This window comes from Pipistrellus kuhlii, unplaced genomic scaffold (genome assembly GCF_014108245.1).
Source record: "Pipistrellus kuhlii isolate mPipKuh1 unplaced genomic scaffold, mPipKuh1.p scaffold_m20_p_8, whole genome shotgun sequence".
Lineage (NCBI taxonomy): Eukaryota > Metazoa > Chordata > Mammalia > Chiroptera > Vespertilionidae > Pipistrellus > Pipistrellus kuhlii.
Window position 1 is genome coordinate 21,211,563 of NW_023425584.1, and position 19,977 is coordinate 21,231,539.

General features: G+C 42.4%; 1 protein-coding gene across 5 annotated transcripts in view; it reads left to right on the forward strand.

Moving 5' to 3' along the window:
- PPP2R2B (protein phosphatase 2 regulatory subunit Bbeta) overlaps nucleotides 1-19,977 on the forward strand; it is a 355,769-nt gene that overhangs the window by 300,479 nt on the left and 35,313 nt on the right. For all 5 annotated transcript variants that reach the window (XM_045576478.1, XM_036425348.2, XM_036425347.2 and 2 more), the window contains one exon: nucleotides 13,105-13,282. In XM_045576478.1, coding sequence (XP_045432434.1) covers nucleotides 13,105-13,282 — 178 coding nt within the window. The remainder of the gene's footprint in view (nucleotides 1-13,104; nucleotides 13,283-19,977) is intronic.

The window sequence follows — 19,977 nt, forward strand, 5'->3', positions numbered from 1 at the left end:
TCTGAGATAACTAAGGCCAAACTATGGCTAACCTGCTATCCCACAATGCAAGGTAGGAGGGTGTTTGAAAGGGCAAAAAAGCAACATGAGCCATGGCCAGTGTGGTTGAGCATTGTCCCATGCCCCAAGAGGTCAGAACACATGCCTGGCTTGCGGGCTCAACCTCCAGTAGAGGGTATGCAGGAAGCGGCCAATGGATGTAAGAAAATGGTCAGGAAAGGTTTAAAAGCATAAATTAATAGATGCTGCCCAAATTTTCATTGCATTCTACATTCAATAAAATACCAAGTAGCGAGGAAAATGTGAGAGCCTGGGCAATTCCAGCTGGAGAAGCCCCAGTACTGAGTACACCCAAACCACGAGCTTATGCAGCAAGAAACATTGTCTTGTGGGCTACTGGAGGCAGAGTGAACAAAACTGGGCAAGCCGGTCATTCCCCAGGAGAGACAGTCAAGCCCAGTTCCCAGAGCTTTTGTAAGGGACCTTGATTGGTGGCCCCCACATAATAGGGAACCATGTGTGTGTCCAGGCCACTGATGGAGGAGCCCTTTTTCTGTTCCAAAATATGTTGGCTGCCCATTAAAATTCCTTGGAAGAGAAATACAGTGTATTTTATGTGAACAAACCCAAAATGTGAGTTAAGACAGTACCCAAAGAGATGTGGGCACTGAAGGAATGAGTCATGTGGACACTTCAAAATAAACAAAATAAGTGCCTGTTGGTTCAAAAAGTGTGAACAGAAGGTTTTTATTCTTAGGAAATTTGTGAGGCTGACTTATTTCTCCTTATCCTCAGGTAGGGAGGAAAGTCCACAGTTGGAACTCTTTAGTAGTGGTGGTTAAAAAAAATCTAGATTAACAGCTCTGGGTGCAAACCCCAGCTCTGTCTTTGTGTGACTTTGGGCCTTTTATTTAAGACCTCAAAGTATCAGTTTTATCATCAGTAAATTACGTACATCATAGGACTTGTCAGAAAATAATACTAGCCCAGTATCTGGTTTTAGTACTTACCATTCAATGAGAGCTGACCTCAAGCTGGGAATCAGGAATGCTAAGAGCAGAGAGACAACTGATAAATCCCAGTTGCTTCTTTTCATGGAAGCACAGAGTTCTATGAAGACAAGTGAGAAAGAAGGGATTTGTAACTTGATCATATGGCCAATTTGCCTATAACACATTAACCCTAATATCTAAGACTCTTCAGTGAATGAGTTCACATTTCTGGCCTAAAGGAAATTCCCATGAATGATCCTATATAATAAAAAGCTAATATGCAAATTGTCCCCTCAATCGGGAATTCAACTGGGGGGCAGGGCCAGCCCACCAACTGCCTGTGTCCCCTTCCCCTGGCCAGCCCAGCCTGATAGGCCCCTATTGGGGCAAGCCAGCCAGACTCCACCATTGCATGAATTCATGCACCAGGTCTCTAGTTCTTAATAAAATTCTATAAGTACAGATAAGGAGATACTTAAAATAGATCATCAATTTGAGTATCTCTGGATAAATTGTGTGAAGTGTGTTCCTACCCTGCAATGCCTGTTTTTGAAAGACAGTGAACTCTCACATTCTCACTGAACTAAGAAGTTATATAATTAGTAGTAGCTCCTGCAGAGGGAAGAAGCTATGGCCAAGTCTCGTGTGGCTCTGGGATGATAGCATTAACAGTTGCCTGGAGCCCTAGCCGGTTTGGCTCAGTGGATAGAGCCTGCGGACTGAAGGGTCCCAGGTTCAATTCCTGGTCAAGGGCATGTTCCTTGGTTACGGGCACATCCCCAGGAGGGGGTGTGTAGGAGGCAGCTGATAGATGTGTCTTTCTCATCGATGTTTCTAACTCTCTATCCCTCTCCCTTCCTCTCTGTAAAAAAATCAATAAAATAGTTGCCTGGAAAATCATTAAAAACTGATTCTGGACTTCGGGTTGCAGATCTCCCTATAGATTCTCTGCCTCCACCTCCAACCATTCGTCACCAAAAATGCAGAATTCCCTGCCTAGATTAAAGGATCCACTGTCAGATGTTAGACCTTCTGTCTTTATTTTCTGTTAGCACTGAAGAAAAACCATCCAAGTAGGTCACTTCCCTTAAAACAACCAAAAAAGTTCTCTTGATATTTTCTCCTCTGTTCACCACTAAGAAAAAAGTCCCACTATTGTCCTCCAGCACAAGCTCATTGTTAACCTGGCTGACATTCGCAAGTGCATTTAGTGTCCACCATTGGACACTAAAATTGACTTTCCAGAAACCCCCCCTTTAATCGGACTGCTTTTCTATGGAAACCATCCTGCCAGCATCTGTGGTGAGAGAGATCCTGGCAAAACCATGTGCCCGGCCAAATTATCAGGTGGAATTAGCCTGCTCTCTATTTCTGTCTGATAGCGACTCTGTGCCTTTGCATAATTCTCACTGATTATCCGAAGGGAAAGGCCATAACTCAGGCAGATGAGCGTTATTGGCAACGGTCCCTGCTGGGGAAGAAGTAAAGGGGATGAGCCGCAGCATTTGCATGTACCGTGTATGCTGAGAGAGCGATGCTCCGAGCAGTCTATAAACTAAGCTTGCCTAAGTTTGAAACCTTAAAAAATGAAAATGCTACCTTGGCTAGGTAGTTCAGTTGGTTAAAGCAGTGGTCGGCAAACTGCGGCTCTCAAGCCACATGCGGCTCTTTGGCTCTTTGGTCCCTTGAGTGTGGCTCTTCCACAAAATACCACGGCCTGGGCGAGTCTATTTTGAAGAAGTGGCGTTAGAAGTTTAAGTTTAAAAAATTAGGCTCTCAAAAGAAATTTCAATCGTTGTACTGTTGATATTTGGCTCTGTTGACTAATGAGTTTGCCGACCACTGGGTTAAAGCATCGTCCTAATACACCAAGGTTGTGGGTTCGATCCCAGGTCAGGGCACATACAAGAATCAACCAATGAATGCATAACTAAGTGGAACAACAAACGAATGATTCATTCTCATTCTCTCTCTCTCTCTCTCTCTCTCTCTCTCTCTCTCTCTCTCTCTCTCTCTCTCCCTCCCTCCCTCCCTCCCTCCCTCCCTCCCTCCCTTCTTCCCTCCCTCCCTCCCTCCCTCGCTTCCTCCCTCCCTCCTTTCCTCCCTCTCTCTCTCTCTCCTTTCTCTCTCTCCCTCTAAAATCAAATTCAGTATATTTAAGAAAAAAACAAAAATGACCCTCTATTTGGTGTTATAACTCAAGATCTGGGTTTGTCTCATATTCCATAATTCACAACCCAATAAATTTGCATACTCCTATAAATATATCTTGAACAGAATGTCGTTTTAAAGAGAGAGTTCTCATGAAGGAAAAACAGTTGGGAAGAGACTAGAGTCCTGAGTCCTTCAAAGACTTGGAGATTCACAAGAAAGTATTGAAAGAACACTCCAAACCGCTGCTGCTTACGCAGGAAGCTAGTCTGCCATCTCTATTTGTTTACCTTCTGAACCATAATATGGTTTCTGTTTTCCCTGGTTGTCCTGACTTATCTCAGTTTCTGCCTGCAGGTTCCCCTGTCAAGATGGATAATGTAACTTTCACCTGGAATGGACCAACTCTGCTTACTTTTCTATGCTTGTTGAGGCATTGACTCACACACACTCCAGCATAATCCTTGCTGGGAAGCTAGTCCTTTACCCCCAAATCTAGACTCTCCTTTCCCTGGGAGAGCCCACAGAAACCCTGTCATGAGATCTGGGAACATTTAGTCCCAATTTCCTAAACCCCAAACAGCTTCAGATATCTGGCAGTATCGAGGGCCATCGTGGGTTTGATCCTAGTTCAACATCAAAACCAGTGCTTTAAAAATAATAATAATAATAATAATAAATTAATTAATTAATTAATTAAACACGGTAATTTGTCTTTTGAGTACTTGATAAGAATCTTATTTCACACTCTTCTTCCCCTGGGAAATTTACATCCCTTGCCTCCTTCGAAGTCTCCCATTGTGAAAACAGCAGCAAACAATCTTCCTGCTCTATGCCTTTCTCTTTGGCACATTCTTACTTGTCGATCAATAAGTGACCTTCTGCCAAGCTCCGGCAGCTTGGCTTCCTTCTTCGCCACTTACATTCTCCTTCTGTTTTTTTAAAAAAGAGCTCATTTTCCTCCTAACCTCCAGTGAAATCTTCTCTCTATCCTCTCCCTTTGTTTTGCTTATCGTTTCACTTAATTCTCAGTCCTTTGGTCCCCACCTGCACCTGCCTCCATTCTCTGCATGTTCCCTTTAAATAGCCAGAAGCTAATGAGATTACTCTGGGAGTCACGTGATCCTTTTCTGATCACACCAGGATAAAGAGGTGGGCTTTAAATAGCAGTGTTGGGTGGTACAATGGAAGAAAAGGACCTGTGCCTTGATGTTCTCATCTGATAAATGAGTTCACCATCACTTAAGCTTCCTGCTTCATGGAGGTTGTGAGGATTAAAGAGATAGATAATGCCATATGCTTGACTATCGATAGGGAGCAAGGATACAGGCATCATCCCACACTTCCCTGGGTATGGAAGCTGCAGCTACACAAGGATGAGAGACAGATGCAGTCAGTGACCAGCCAGGGATCCCAGACATAATATTAATGGAGGACTATGACTTGTTTTATTTATACAAAATTGAAGTCATACTATACACATTTATCTGCTCAGTCATATTAACATCCCTCCATGTCAATTCATCTTCTTTGAAATAGCTGCAGATATTCTCAAGTATGGGCACATTTTAACTTACTAAGTCATTCCTCTATTGATAAGATATTCAGGTTGTTTCCAGGTTTTGCTCCAGTTCAATTGTTACTAGCAATGCTGCCGTGAATGTTCTCAAACACGTGTTATCGAAAACTTATGTGTTATTTTTGTGGGATAGTTTCTATTAACATAGGATTTGCTTAATTAAAAGATGTCTATGTTATCTGGTTTTAATAGCTACTTCCAGACTGCCTTCTGAAAATCTTTCTGTGATTCATACTCCCACCAGCAAGTGCCCATAGTCATCCCAGAATAGGGTGTTAATCAGTCATTGTATTAAATTCTGCCCATTCCAAACAGGGATACTACTGAGAAGGTAGCAGTGTAGCAATGGGTAAGGACACTCCTGTCTAGAATACACAAGGACCCATCTTAGCTCCAGCCAACACTAGCTCTGTGACTTTAAGCTAAGACACATAACTGTTGTGTGTCTCATTTATCCTCATTTGTAAAAAGAGGTGTAATATAAGTACCTATTATCAAATTGTTGTGAGTATTAAAATAAATGATTACAAAAGACTTAGAACAGTGACTGGTTCATAGTCCATTTTTAATAAGTAAAGATGAAAAGATTGCCGAAACTGGTTTGGCTCAGTGGATAGAGGGTCAGTCTTTGGACTCAAGGGTCCTGGGTTCAATTCCGGTCAAGGGCATGTGCCTTGGTTGTGGGCACATCCCCAGTGGGGGGGTATAAGAGGCAGCTGATCAATGATTCTCTCTCATTGATGTTTCTAGCTCTCTCTTTCTCTCTGTAAAAAAATCAATAAAATATATTTTAAAAAAGATGAAAATATTAATAAAATTAATCTTCTGTAAAATTAAGATTTAAAATAACTTGTATCTCCTTGACGACAAATAAGGTTGGAGGTATTTCTACATATTTCCTGGTCATTTGCTTTTCGCTTTCTTTAAATTTTTTGTTTATATCCTTTACCCATATTTTTATTGAGTTGTCTTTTTATCAATTCTTAGGAACTCTTTGTATATTATAAATAGAAACCCTTTTTCTGTCACTTTTATCATCCATAAAAGATTTCCCTTTTATGTTTATTTTTAATCTAGTTTTATGAGTGGCATAACATAAAAACCTCAATCACTACAGAACTATAAAAATAAGTTTAAACTCGTATAATCTCATGCTCCAAAGGATAACCACTGTAAAGAGCTGTAGGAAAGCCCTCCCTTTGCCCCCTCAGATCCTTTGGCTTCCAGCCTTGGCTCTTGGTCATTTAGGGGGCTTTCAATATAGTACAAGTACTTGAGTAGCACCTCACAGGCATTCTGACTCAACAGAGCAGTGGTGGGGCCCAGCAACAGTTTTTAATCAGAGGCCACATTTGATTCTAATGTGCATTCAAGGATGGGAGCCAGACCAAGCAATTCTGAAAGGTCAATCTTATGTCAATTTGATCCTAAATCAGAGTGATAGTAGTAATCACTACTGCCATCTGTTGGTGGGAGGCAGAACTGACACCATTTAGCTATGGATATAGCTTTATTGGTATCTAAAAAGGGCCATGTTTCAAGGTTCTTAGAGCTAGATGCATCTTTGTTTGCATCGACACCTTTTTCTTGTAATGTCGCCCTAGGAAATTTTCATCTCTAATATTCTTGAATTTGATAGCAACTTTATATTTATCTTCTGTTTTTAAATGTATTTTTATTGATTTCAGGGAGGAAGGGAGAGGGAGAGAGAGATAGAAACATCAATGATGCGGAGTCATTGATCCTCTGCCTCCTGCACACCCCCCACTGGGGATCAAGCCCTCAACACAGGCATGTGCCCTTGACGGGAATCTAACCTGGGACCCTTCAGTCAGCTGATTCTCTATCCACTGAGCCAAACCAGCTATGGCTATATTTATCTTCTTGTTTCTGTATGTTCCACAGTGAAAAATGACACAATGCCATATGCTATTTCTGAGGTCTTGTCCATTTTTGGTCACCAAATTTTCAGTGATATTTATCCTAATCCCTAATAGGAAAACGTGTGCAGACAGATTTTAGAAATGCTTTCATCAATAGCAGTTGAAAAACAAAACACAAACAATTTTGTGATTAATCCTAACCGAGCTAATCAAAAATTAAACCACTGTCTCTTTCCATTCCTCTCCCCTACCCCCCCACCCCGACCTTCCCCACCTACAAGAATGACTCAAAATTTTCCTCTAGTATGTTTTAAGATGAATCCTTTTTTCCTGTGGAATCACATAATGTGAAACATCAAGGGAAATAACAGAAAAGGCAGTGAACAGGGAAACACATTTTGAGAAATAACAAAGTTGGCAGAAAATGGAACTGTCTGGGAGAAAAAATAAGATAAAGCTGGTAGAATTTCAGGCTGCTGCACGGGCTGCTAATTAGATGGCAAGTTTATCTTCTGGGGAGAAGGCCTTTTTTCTCTCCTTTCCATGGAGAGGCCAAAAGAAGTCAAAAACACAGAGCATGAAATTGTTAGTCTGCCATAAAAACCATGTCGTACTGGGTTTTTAAAATATATACCCATTCCCCAGGCAGTTGTTATGGATAGTGTGTTGTTCTTGTAGCTGGAAATAAGGGGTAAGACTCTATCTCTGTCTCCCTTCCCCCTACCTCTCCCTTTCTATGTATTAATATCTTACCTAATAATAGACAAGCACGTAAATTGACCGTACCTCCACTATGCCACTAGCCAATCAGGAGTGATATGCAAATTAACCCAGCAAAGATGGCAGTTGATTTGCATACACAGGTGCAGAGTGATGGGGCAGGACACTTGCGTCATCGCCAGGCGTTCTGCCCCACCCCAGTCCCTCAGGGCCTCTGGGCAGTGTGGGAAGGCTGGGCAGGATCAGAAAGAGGCAGCTCCAGGTCCTGAGTGGAAAGGGGCTGGTCCGAAGTGGAAAGGGGTACTGGCAGCCAGGGAAAGGAAAGCCCATTCTAGCACCAATCTTTGTACATCGGGCTTCTAGTGTGTATATATGTATGTATGTATGTATGTATGTTTGTTTGTGTATATGTATGTATATACTTTAAATCCAGAACATCTTTATGGTGAAGAACTGGCACTTTTTGCTACCTTTCGTGCAAGTTAATACTAGGTTTCTCTTACCCACCCTAGATTTAGACAAGCTGGGTTTCTCATCCTCAGAACTGTTGATATTAATTTTAGGCTGGATAATTCTTTGTTGCTGAGGGCTGTCCTGTACATCATAGGGCATTTAGCATCATCTTTGATCTCTACCCACTAGATCCCAGATGCATACCCCTAGCTGTAACAACCAAAAAATATCTCCAGACTGTCACATGGCAAAACTCCCTTCCCCCTCTTTCCCCCATTAAACACCACCGATTTAGAGAATTGCAAAGGTGAGTTGTCACTTCTTCCACAACAATGTTCCCAGCGTCAATTAGAGCCCCTCCCTTTTCAAACGAAACAGTACCTTTTCCTTTACTAAAGCAATGTGCCTGCCTCTCTTTATAGCATCACTGAACGTCTCTAGCAATATATCCACCTTGAGACATGCATGCCTTTCCTCCCCGTGAGACTGTAAGTGCCACCGCTCATCTGTTTGGCTCCCTCTGCAATGTGCCCTTTATGAAGCGATTGGCCCTTCATAAATGTTTGTCGAATGAAAGAATATCATCGTGAGGTATTTAAGAGCCTGAAGCACAAAACCTCACTTGGTCTGAAGGGGCTTTTCCTCTTGGGCTTATTCCAGTCTCTGTGACAAAGGCAGCCGCAGAAGGAACCAGGGGCATATTGAGGCTGGGGAAGGGTGTGATCGGGGAAGTGTGAAAGGTCTGTGATTTGGACTGGCTTCCCGGGTGTGTTGGTGTGGTGCTGCTGAGTGGCAGCTTCCCTCCGCACACAACGGCTCCGATGTGTTGCAGGAGGCTGGAGCCAACCTTTCACTCCTGCTTTTTTGAACTCCATCCACCATTGATCCGTGGAGGGAACATGTTTTTTTGATGCTTGTTAATTCCCTGATGCTTCATTAATCCCCCAAGAGGAAACATCCCAGGACCTGAGTGGTGTGCCTCTGGAAACTCAACCTCAGTACGGCCAGTACGAGGCCTTGAAATGCTTGTTTAAAAAAAAAAAAATGGAATGAAGACGCATATTTTTAAAAATGAAAAATGACTGGCATTCTTCCCACTGAAGATGAGACGTAATTGAATTTGTTAGTGGTTTATTTTATTTGACAGCCTTTGTACATACTCGATTTGGTTTGTTACACTGAATTACCCTTTAATAATGGGTACACGTAACGCCAGACTCTGCCCCCCAGGTTGGTTTGATAATTGGATGAACGACCATATTGTTCAAGGTTTTCATGACAGTGTGGACAGGAGCTATTTTCCTAACCAGAAAAGCCAGCAGTTTGCTGTGTGTGTGTGTGTGTGTGTGTGTGTGTGTGTGTGTGTGTGTGTGGTTTTTTTTCTCAATGTAGCTAATTGCTACCCAATGACCAATCATTCTAGCCCTTTTCCTGAGGGATACAATATTGGGATGCTATGTTAGAGATTCTGTCATAGAACTTACTGCTAAGTTCTATAATCATGACAGAATTCCTTGGTTGGATGGAAGGGATGCCATAGCCAATAGAAAATATCAGGGGAAAAATCTTCCCTAGGCAATCTCTCAAAAGGGACCGTTTCTCCATAATTGGAACTTAATGGTAAAAAATTCTAATAACAGTTATCATAGGGGCTGGAGCCAGATGGCCAAGTTCCAGGGCAGTTCCACAGCTTAGGGGCTGTATGACCTTGAGCAAGTTTCATGACCTTTGTTGCTTCAGGATTCACATCTGTAAAGTAGAAACAGTATCTGTATCTTCCTCTTGAGGTCATTGTGAAGATTCAGTAACATGGTAAAGTGCTAGCATCATTCTGGCACAAAGTTCTCCATAGATGTTTCTTTGTTAGGTGGTGTGTGTCAGGCCCTGTGCTCAATTTTCTCAGCAAAGCTACCAAGAGAGTTGCTCTCTCTAACATAGCAGAAGGGAACACTGACATGGAGAAAGGGGCCATATGGCCAATAAATGCTCCAGCCAGGATGCAAGCCCTGCTCTGCTGGCTCCAAAAATTCTCTTACACCACAACAACTTCACATGTGGTACTTGTGTACCCCCTAGAAGTTTGAAAAGCCATGTACTTTCCTGAGCATTTTTTATATAGACAAATAAGCATTTCCATTGTGATGCTAAGTAGTTACAGAGAATGTGGTTTCGGGAGTATATTGAGCATAGGCTGTTGGGAATAAAACTGTTATATCCCCTCTGAATGCATGCAAAGATATTTAAGTACCAGCATAACTGGATACCCACCAATATCCATAAAAAAATATGTGAACAAATTATTTAAAAGAACTTTATAGTCCTCCTTTTTCTTCTTTAAACATGCATTTCCACTATACTTTCCCCCCAAAGAAATTTTAAAGCTTTTTTTTTTTTATCATTTTTAACAACAAATAGAATTTCCTCCCATGTACATATGACTATAATAGCTTAAAATTTTCTTGTGGGTATAATTGTCTTTAAATTAATAGAGCACAATTCACTGAAATAATATTGATATATAATTCTGATAAGTAATGATTAAACATAAGTAAAACTATTAGAATTTCATATTATAATGAGCTAGGGGTCGGGGCATTTATGGAGCCTTGATTGATGGTACCGGCCAGTTGTCCCTCCCAAAAGTATATCTTGGACAGTGCTCCCTAGTAAAGTTCAGGATGGGTGAGGGTCGGTCTTATTTCTTTTGCAACGGGGAGGAGAACCTAGGCTGTGGGTATCTCAGATGATTTGTTTTTAGGAAGGAACATGTACAGAAGTTAGAAATGGGGGAAGTTTCCTTTAAAACTGTTTCAGATGGTTCTGTTTGAAAGTGCTGCTGTATACCTACACTGCGCCAAGTTGCTTTGGAACAGGGATATTAACAAGCCGGACCCGATGTTGGCCACATTTTCAAGGTGACTCACTCCCTCTTCTTTGACAATGAAGTCTGGTGCTATTTAGCTATTGGCTTGATCCCAAACCACAGTAATTGTAATTGGAGAGTCATGAAGGATGTTCATTGAAGGAAGCCCAGGAAGGGCAAGATGGCAAACGTGAAGTGAGGCTGGACTCTGGAACTTTCTAGCCTCTCTACCTGTTCTTCGTTTAGGGTCGTTGATGGGGTGGTATAAGCTACCCATGTTCTCATCCAGGCCTCAAGCCTGTGGACCCAGAGCACCGCTTCAGGGTTTCCTTGCTCCCAGGAGAAGGGGGACAGCTCTCATGTTGCTTTTCTACGTCAAACAGCCACGTTGCCACTTCCCAAAGGGGCTGGTCATGAACAAGAACAAGATGTGTGGGCTGTGCATTTTCAACCTTTCTTCAGGACACTCTGTATGGTGACTGCCCCGCATGTAGTAGATGCTCAATAAATGTTTAGTGAAGGTTTTATCTGAGGGTCACTGTGAGGTCTTGCATTCCTGTATTTCCTAATTGATGCCATGAAACCCACCTAACCTCATGACCTTAGTAGAACCTTATTAGTCTCAATATAAAGTAATCTCAATTATTTAGGGAGGGTGGTGGGGAACATCTGTTAAATTCTGACAAGGAGATACAGAGAAAGCACAGATTAAAATTGAGAGCATTTTTTAAAAAGACCCCACCATGTTGATTATGTTGGTTGTACTTAACCCCTGTTTTCAAGTGTTTGCCCAAGGTTACTGAGCAGCTAAAAACCCATCGTGTGCTTCTACAGAGGGGTCATCTCTCTCTTTTCCTTCTCCAACTCCATGTTCTTTCTGTTCTTTGCTCCTTTCTGGCCATCTTCCCTCTCCCAGAGTCTTGCCTGGACTCTGTGGACTTAACTGGGGCGCTGGAGGTTGCCATGGTAAACACAGCTGTTGTTTTTCCTCTATGAAGAGTCAGTATGGGAAGGCGCTGGAGTCCTCACCTCTGGCTTCTCCCCGCTGTGCGTTTTCACAGACATGGTCTAAAGTGGGGGCCTTGAGGGCATCCAGGATGCAGCTCAGCTTTCACTGTGTCTCTGAAGGGGGTTTCTCTGACCCACGGCCGACACCCAGGTAGCTGCTGTGGAAGATTGTGAAGAATCACCAGCGTGGTCACCCAATAAGCCATGTGACAGCAACATTCATTTTGTTAGTAAATAGGATCTGGAAAGTGAAAGATGATTGGATTTCCCAGGAGGGGAGGTAGCAAACATAATGAGAAAGAAGCTGAAGGAGGAGAATGAAAGGGGTGGGGAGAGACAGAAGGAGTGGAGAGGTAAGAGAGAGAGGACAAGGAGGGAATGCCTTAACAGGAAGGGGAGACAGTAATGGACAGCTACTGGTAACTCCGTGAGCTTTCCTTATATTCCCAATAATACCTGTGACCCAGCCCTGACTGTGATCCCACATCTCCTACCATGATCCTTCCTTCCTCACTTCTCTCACTGTTTTGCCTAAACTCTAAGCATTCTCTACCTCAGGGCCTTTGCACTTGCTGTTTCCTCTGCCTGGAATGCTCTTCCCTAGAGAGCAACATGGCTCCCTCCCTCACTTCATTCAGGCCTATACTCAAATACCATCCCCTGAGAGGCCTGCCATGACCACCCCACCTCAACTAGCACACCATCTATTCTCCACCCCCTTACCCAACTCCAGTTTCCTTCATGTCTGATACAAAGCAGTGATTTAGTGAATATTCATTGAGCGAATAATTAATCACTAACTCCCAGGCCCAGACACAAGGAGTCACACATTTACCCATATGTACTTTGCACTCTCCCCTCAGAGATTTTGCACAAGCTGAACCCTCTCTTTTGTACAGCTCTCTCTCCTCGCCATCCCACTTCTGCCTGGTAGATTCCCACAAATCCTTCAGGCCCTGCCTTGTTTGATAGTCTCTCCTTTTTGACAGTTCCCTTGACCTCCCCAGGTTGACACAGGACCTGTCTGACCAACATTGCCTGGACAGTGCCTACTGACCTCCATCACAGCACAAATCACCGGCTCAACATGTCTATTTAGTCTCCTGTGTCCCAAGTGCATTCTTCCAGGGCCTAGAATATGGAGTGAATAAGGTCTTAGGCTCCAAAGTCAAGGAGGGCCAGCATGAGCACTAGCTGTGTGACTTCACATAAATTACTTAACCTCTCTGGCCTAAGTGATGGTGACTTTTTTTTATTTTTATTTTTTTTAAGAAAAGAGTAAAACTAAAAGGAACAGAAGGGAACAGGAACCGCATGATTTAGGCCTCCTTCTGTTGGGACTCTTCCTGATGTGCTTCTGGGTTTTATGTGTGAACATAAAGGACATAAACATGCTTGCTCTTTTCCTCATGCAAAGCATTGGTCCTAAAAGGATGTATTTCTCTTGTATCCCAGGTGCCTGTCCTCAGACCCATGGACCTGATGGTGGAGGCCACCCCGCGAAGAGTATTTGCCAATGCACACACATATCACATCAACTCCATATCAGTCAACAGCGACTATGAAACCTACATGTCAGCTGATGACCTGAGGATTAACCTATGGAACTTTGAAATAACCAATCAAAGTTTTAGTATCCTTTCCTTGGGGCCAATAACCCACTGGCTTGAATTAGGAGGATTCAGGTAAGAGCAGGCTTCGGCAAAAGTGGAACGAAAGGAGTTGTCATAACTAATCACCTAGCACTTGTGGAAAACTGTCGTCTTTTAAATTACATTGACATCTGTGATGCTCTTTCATTCTAACAATGTTGGGGAAGCATTGAGTTATAAGTTGTGGGCCAGGACGAGCTCTGGATTGGAACTCTGAATCAATTCCTTCAGACAGATGCATGTGTGTCTTGAATTAAAACTAGATGTGACTTGATCAACTATAAGATAGGTCCCTAGACTTCAGGTAAGGGTTTCTTACTCTTAAATGAAGTGTTCTTCAGTGCCCTGTCTGGACAGCATGGACCGCAGGTATGCATCATGGTGTGTTTTTTTTTTAAATATATTTTATTGATTTTTTACAGAGAGGAAGGGAGAGAGATAGAGAGCTAGAAACGTCGATGAGAGAGAAACATCGACCAGCCGCCTCCTGCACACCCCGCACCGGGAATGTGCCTGCAACCAAGGTACATGCCCTTGACCAGAATCGAACCCGGGACCTTTCAGTCCGCAGACCAACGCTCTACCACTGAGCCAAACTGGTTTCGGCTGCATCATGATTTTTATTATATCATAATAATGAAAATAATAGCAACTGCCATTTATTGAGTTCTAAGCACTGCACTGGGAACTTTTTGCATAGAATCTCATTTGTAGATGTGCACATACAATATTAGAGCGTGATGGATTTTCACAGACAGAACATACCTGTGTAACCAGCATCTAGATCAAAAACCAAACTTTATTTGCAACCCTCAAGTCCCCATCCCTCTTCTTTTCCATCTCCATCCACCAAGGGCATATTTGATATGACTACCCCATAATGTCAGTGTTATTAGCTCATGTTTAGTTAAAATTTAGAAAAGTCAAAGAAGTTGCTGAGTGTCTGAGCCAGTATTTTTATTGTACTATGTTGACCTTCTGTTTAATCATACAAGTCAGACATTTATTCAGTACATGTCATGTGAGCCATCCCCCCACAAACCTGACTCTTCACTGGAAATCCCAATCTCAGTTAATGGTTTCTCCATCCAAACAGCTGAGCAACTGATGTAGGAGTCAATATTCTTTTCTTTTTTTCTTTTTTTAATATATTTTAATTTTTTTTTTTTTCAGGGAGGAGGAGGAGGGATAGAGAGCTAGAAACATCAATGAGAGAGAAACATCGATCAGCTGCCTCCTGCACACCCCCTACCAGGGATGTGCCCGCAACCAAGGTACATGCCCTTCCTTGACCAGAATCAAACCTGGGACCTTTTAGTCTGCAGACCTACACTCTGTCCACTGAGCCAGACCGGTTTCGGCAGGAGTCAATATTATTTTTCTCACTCACTAGCCTTCCCACCTCCAACCCAATCTACCCTTGAGCCCTACCTTTTCTTCCTGTAAATTTTATCTCAAATCACTTTTCTCCCCATCTCTACTCCTACCAGCCACACTAGTAAAGTCCATTGTTTTCTCACCTGTGTGACTGCACTCATCTATATGGTCTCATTCTTTCTTGCTGTCTTACAAATACTTGTTCCCATAACAGGGGAGACCTTTCAACATGTAATCTGGATATCATTTCTCCCCTGCTTAAAACACTCTAATAGCTTCCCACTGACACAGAATAATATCTATGTTCTTTACCTTGGACAGAACCACACAATCCGGACTCTGCCTCCCTCTGTGGTATCCTCTTCTACCACTCTTTGCTAATTCACTCTGCTTCAGTCAATTAACCTTTTTTCTGTTCCTGGATACACCTTGTTTTTACTTTCATACTTTGCATTTGCTGTCCCTCTTTCTAGAATATTCTTCTCCCAGAGTTCACATGGCTAACTATGTGTCATCGTTCAGGCTTCAATCTCATGCCACCTCCTCAGAGGCATTTTCATCAGTTCCCATGTAGTCCCCAAACCCCCCTCTATCCCTGCTATCGCAATAGCACTTATCACTATTTGAAATTGTTTATTTGTGTATTTGGGATTTCCCCCTAGAACATTCTGACATATGGAAATTCCATTTGGGTTGAACATGTCAAGTTTGAAGTATTAATAGGTCTTCTAAGTGGAGATATTTAGTAAATAGTTGATTATTAAATTTAACATAAAAAATTTATTTTAAGAAGATATTAGAGTAAAGCTTTGAATGGTCTGATATAAAATAGACCCTCATAATGGCTCAAACATATAAAAGATTATTTCTCTTATAAAGTCCAATATTGATTATCCCCATCACCAAACTGACTCTTCCGATTCAGAGATTCGGGTTTCTTCCCATCTTGTCATCATGTTTATCTGCATCAAGGCAGCAAAGGGAGAAGATTGTGGTGGACCACATTAGGGAGACTCCTATGAGCCAACCTAAAATAGTGTGCATTCCATTAGCTAGAAGTGAGTCATATGACTACCTCTAACTGCAAGGCAGGCTGGGAAATGTAGTTTGGATACTGGTACACGTGTGTAAGAAAAAAAGACCTGGTTTTGGCACGCAGCTGTCTAGTCTGCACCACAATAGAGTGTTCAGTAGCTCCACAAGGCTTTTCAGGGACGGTGGTTTTAAGCAGGTAGAGGTGATATTGGAGACACTGAGAACTGACCATCAGGATCATGACTGGCAGCGTTTGCTGCTTACAGCGCCACTCCACATACTGTCTGAGCCTGTGAGAACCTGCCTACAGATTTTGCCTGGAAGTGCAGCTGCTAATAAAATGAGTGTGGGTGGTGGTTCCCTTTCTCCCTTTACATCTATTCCAGGAGCCAGAAATCTGCTCAGGCTCAGCTGCTGTCACTCAGGGCTGCTGCTGTCCCCAGTCTAGATGACATGTTTTCTGAAGTTTGCCTCTAGGCCTTGAAGGGGAAGGAAGTTTCTTGAGGCATTTTGGGAGACAGATGCCTTGGGGAGAATGCAAAGGGGAAATATTCATAGCACAATTTAGGTTATATTCTGCAGATGTCAGGCAGCCTGCCAGATGCTAGCATACAAATGAGACTGTGTCATTCACCCTTAAAGCAGCCATATGTAAAATAATCATTGTCATCATGAGAACGATGATCACTGATATCTATGTAGTTGTTTTCAACCAGACCACCCTAAGCACTGAGCAGAATGTACAAACCAGGGCCGTTTTGCTCATCGTCACTGAAGTGCAGCCACCTCTGGGGTAGGAAGCGGCCACCTTTCAAGACAGCCTGGGGAAAACATCAGCCACCAGGCGGGCCTTATTAAACCCTGTGTCGTTTAGCACCATTTCTCCAATGCCCGATGGTTCAGGAGGGAGTGATGCGGTTCCCACAGCATGGCATGAGTACCACAGAAGTGGTAGACACAGTCATCTAAGCACTAGGTGGACTATTTTTGTCTTCGTAATTATGAATTTATGATAATGAATAGTATAAAATACAAATTTCAAGCCTATGATTTCCTAGGCACTGAAAAAAATCCTTTAAATAATTAGAAAGGATGTTTATGTAAAAAAAATCATTAAGTGAAAAGACAAGTGATCTTGTGATATGTTGTGTTTTGTTTTGTTTTTTTTGTTTTTGTTTTTAAGTCTTAACTTCCAGTGACTAGCATTTGGTGTGACATTAGAATTATGGTTGAGAACACAGGCTTCAAGTCCAACAAGCCTAGAGTTCTCCCAGCTCTACTACTTGCTGGCTGTGGCTTCACTTATTCAACCCTCTACTTCATGGCGTGTAGAGAGGAGGTCTATCAAACAGGATTGTGAGACTTTGTGAGTGTTTTTAATATTGATTGATTGTGTGTATATGAACACACACATACAGATATACCTAGGGCAGCACCTTGCTCAGAAATGATCCATAAACAGAGACTAACACAATCTGAATTATTATTGAAAAGGACAGAAAAAAAGAAAAGTTAAATGTGGGAATGGTGAATTCTGCTGAATTCATTATCTGGGTCAAGTTCTCAGTTCTAGACTTCACCTCTGGTTCCACAGTGGGGTGCTTTTTGCAGGGTGTTGCTCATTCTACCCTAGTTACCAGGTGCTCACAGGACCTCTGAGGTTAAGATTGCTGTGTTTAGCACCTTATCAAAGTGAGGCATCCTTAGCTTCATGATACCTTGTCTTGAATTCTCTCCTTTCCATCCACAGCTAGTCTGTCCCTGCATAACAGGTTCTGGGTTTAAAGTGGTCAAACTTTGGCCTTACTGGGTTAACTATATCAGGACAATAATAACTCACTTCTAGATAAGTGATTTTTCTAGGAAAATACAGAAAAAAATGCTATAAAAATATATTGCTTCTTTATGAAAACTACATTATACTGAGGATCCTTGTACTCTCTTCTCAGGACTAAGAATGAGTTAAACTGGGCTCTTCCCTAGACCAATATGGGACCTATTGAATATATGTATGTCGAGTACAAGTAAAGACTGACCACAACACCTGTACCCTGAGCACCTAATTTGTGCCAGGCACTGCACTAAGTTATGGGGATATGCAAGTGAAAAGAAACAAACTGTCTGCTTTCAGAATGACTTGCAACCAGTAATCAGACTATTGGATCTATAACTACAAACTGAAATAAGTCCTGTGAAGAAAGAGAATATGGTTCCATGAGTGTATTTTTAAAAACCTAATATATACTAAGGAATAAAAGGCGGCTTTGCTGAGGAACTGATTACTGAATTGAGAGCTGAAAGAGGAAGGGTGTGAGGTAACCTGGAAAAGAGGTGTGGAGAGATTGGTTCAGCAATCCTGTGGCAGGAGGGAGCACGGTGTGTTGGAGGAACTCTAAGAAGGCCACTGTGACTCAAGGCCACAGAGTGAGGTAGAACATGGTGCAAGCAAGACTGAGTGTTCTGCACAAGTCCAGCCTCTGGGCATGAGAAGGGATTTCTCTGGGACAGTGATCAGCAAACCACTGCTTGTGAGCCACATGTGGCTCTTTGGCCCCTTGAGTGTGGCTCTTCCACAAAATACCATTCGCAGGCACACACATACAGTGTGACTGAAACTTCATGGCTCATGCCCAGAAGTCAGTTTTAGGCTCTCAAAAGAAATTTCAATCGTTGTACTGTTGATATTTGGCTCTGTTGACTCATGAGTTTGCCGACCACTGCTCTGGGAGAAGCCAACTGGAGTATTGCATCTTTGACCTTGGTGTGATCAGCCCTATGCATCAGTTCTATTTATCAATTGAGCTGGCCCTTTGTGGTTTGGTTCCCTGATCAAAACACCATGTAACCTCCACTAGTGGCTTTCAGCTGTCACTCTATAGTCCCATGGACAGCGGCCTTTCTAATCCAGTGAGAATCTGCCAGGCAAGCTTTGAGGGAAGCTGTAGGGCCTAGCACAAATCTCTCTTCCTTGTGGCTGCTGTGCTTTTATCCATAAAAGTGCATGTCAATCTCAGACTGGCTTTTGGCATAAAAGGAGAGCAGTTTTTCCAATGACACATCCAGCACAGTGGCCTGTGTGTGCCAGAGCAGCCCCTCCTTCCCATGTTCAATGCAGCTTTGGTGGCTTTTCCCAGGCTTTGCTTTTGTGGCTGCTGATGCTCTGTATCTGAGGCCAGACCTAGGAGTTGATGAGGCTGGGGATTTCTCCCATCTCCAACCCCACCGGGCCAGCCCTTTGATCCTCAAGTTGTCAGGGAAAAGGGCAAGAACTCAGCTATGCAGACTTCTTTTGGGATTGTTGGGCTCCCTTGGAGCTCGCTATAGCTGAGTAGTAGTTGGAAATGCAGACTCACTTGGGTTTGCATCTAACTTAGTCTCCTAAGACCTGCATGACATTGACAAGTGTTTAACATCTCTCTGAACCTCAATTTCTACATCGGTTCATGGAGAAAATACCACTACTATCTTGTAAGGTGGTAGTGAGGATTAAATGAGGTGATCATGTAAAATACTTAGCAGAGTGCCTGGCTCAGAGGGGAGGCGCGGTACTGACAGTAACTAGTATCTGGAACATTTCCTCTCCCCCTGGTCTCACCTTGTTGTTTGGATTTCATTCTCTTCTAAGAAAACCACAGGTTAAATGATTCACACTCTACAGGCCTGGCATCTCGGCCTATTGACATACTGTGTGTTTTCTGCATTTGTATATATCCCCACAGAAGGTTGCTAGGTCACAAGGAATTAAAGTAAAATCCATAAATATTTACTGAGCATTTACTATGTGCACTGAAAATGCCAAGACATAAAACTCCACCCCTGTTATTATATCTCATGTCATCTTGAGGGTAGGTATAATGATCAGGGCTCAACCAGAGAAGCAACACCAGAGAGAGAGAGAGAGAGAGAGAGAGAGAGAGAGAGAGAGAGAGAGAGAGAGACCCAGAGAAATAAAATGAATTTCCAAGTTCTCTGAGCAAAATAGATTTGAAATCAAAATTGTATCCAAATTCCTGACTCCATTTTGCTATAATCATGGTACTTATCATAATATTATCTTGAACTTTCCCCCATAAAAATGAGGCTTTTGATGTCAGTATCCAGCTCTCATGGATTGTTCTAAGCCAAGGAAACTACTTTTTTATATTTATTTTCTTTATTTAATAATATATACTTACTGTAGGGATTATAAAATGACCTGTAATCTCATCATCTAATTTTGGTATGCATATAGGGAATTTACATCACAATTTTAACTAAATTCTAG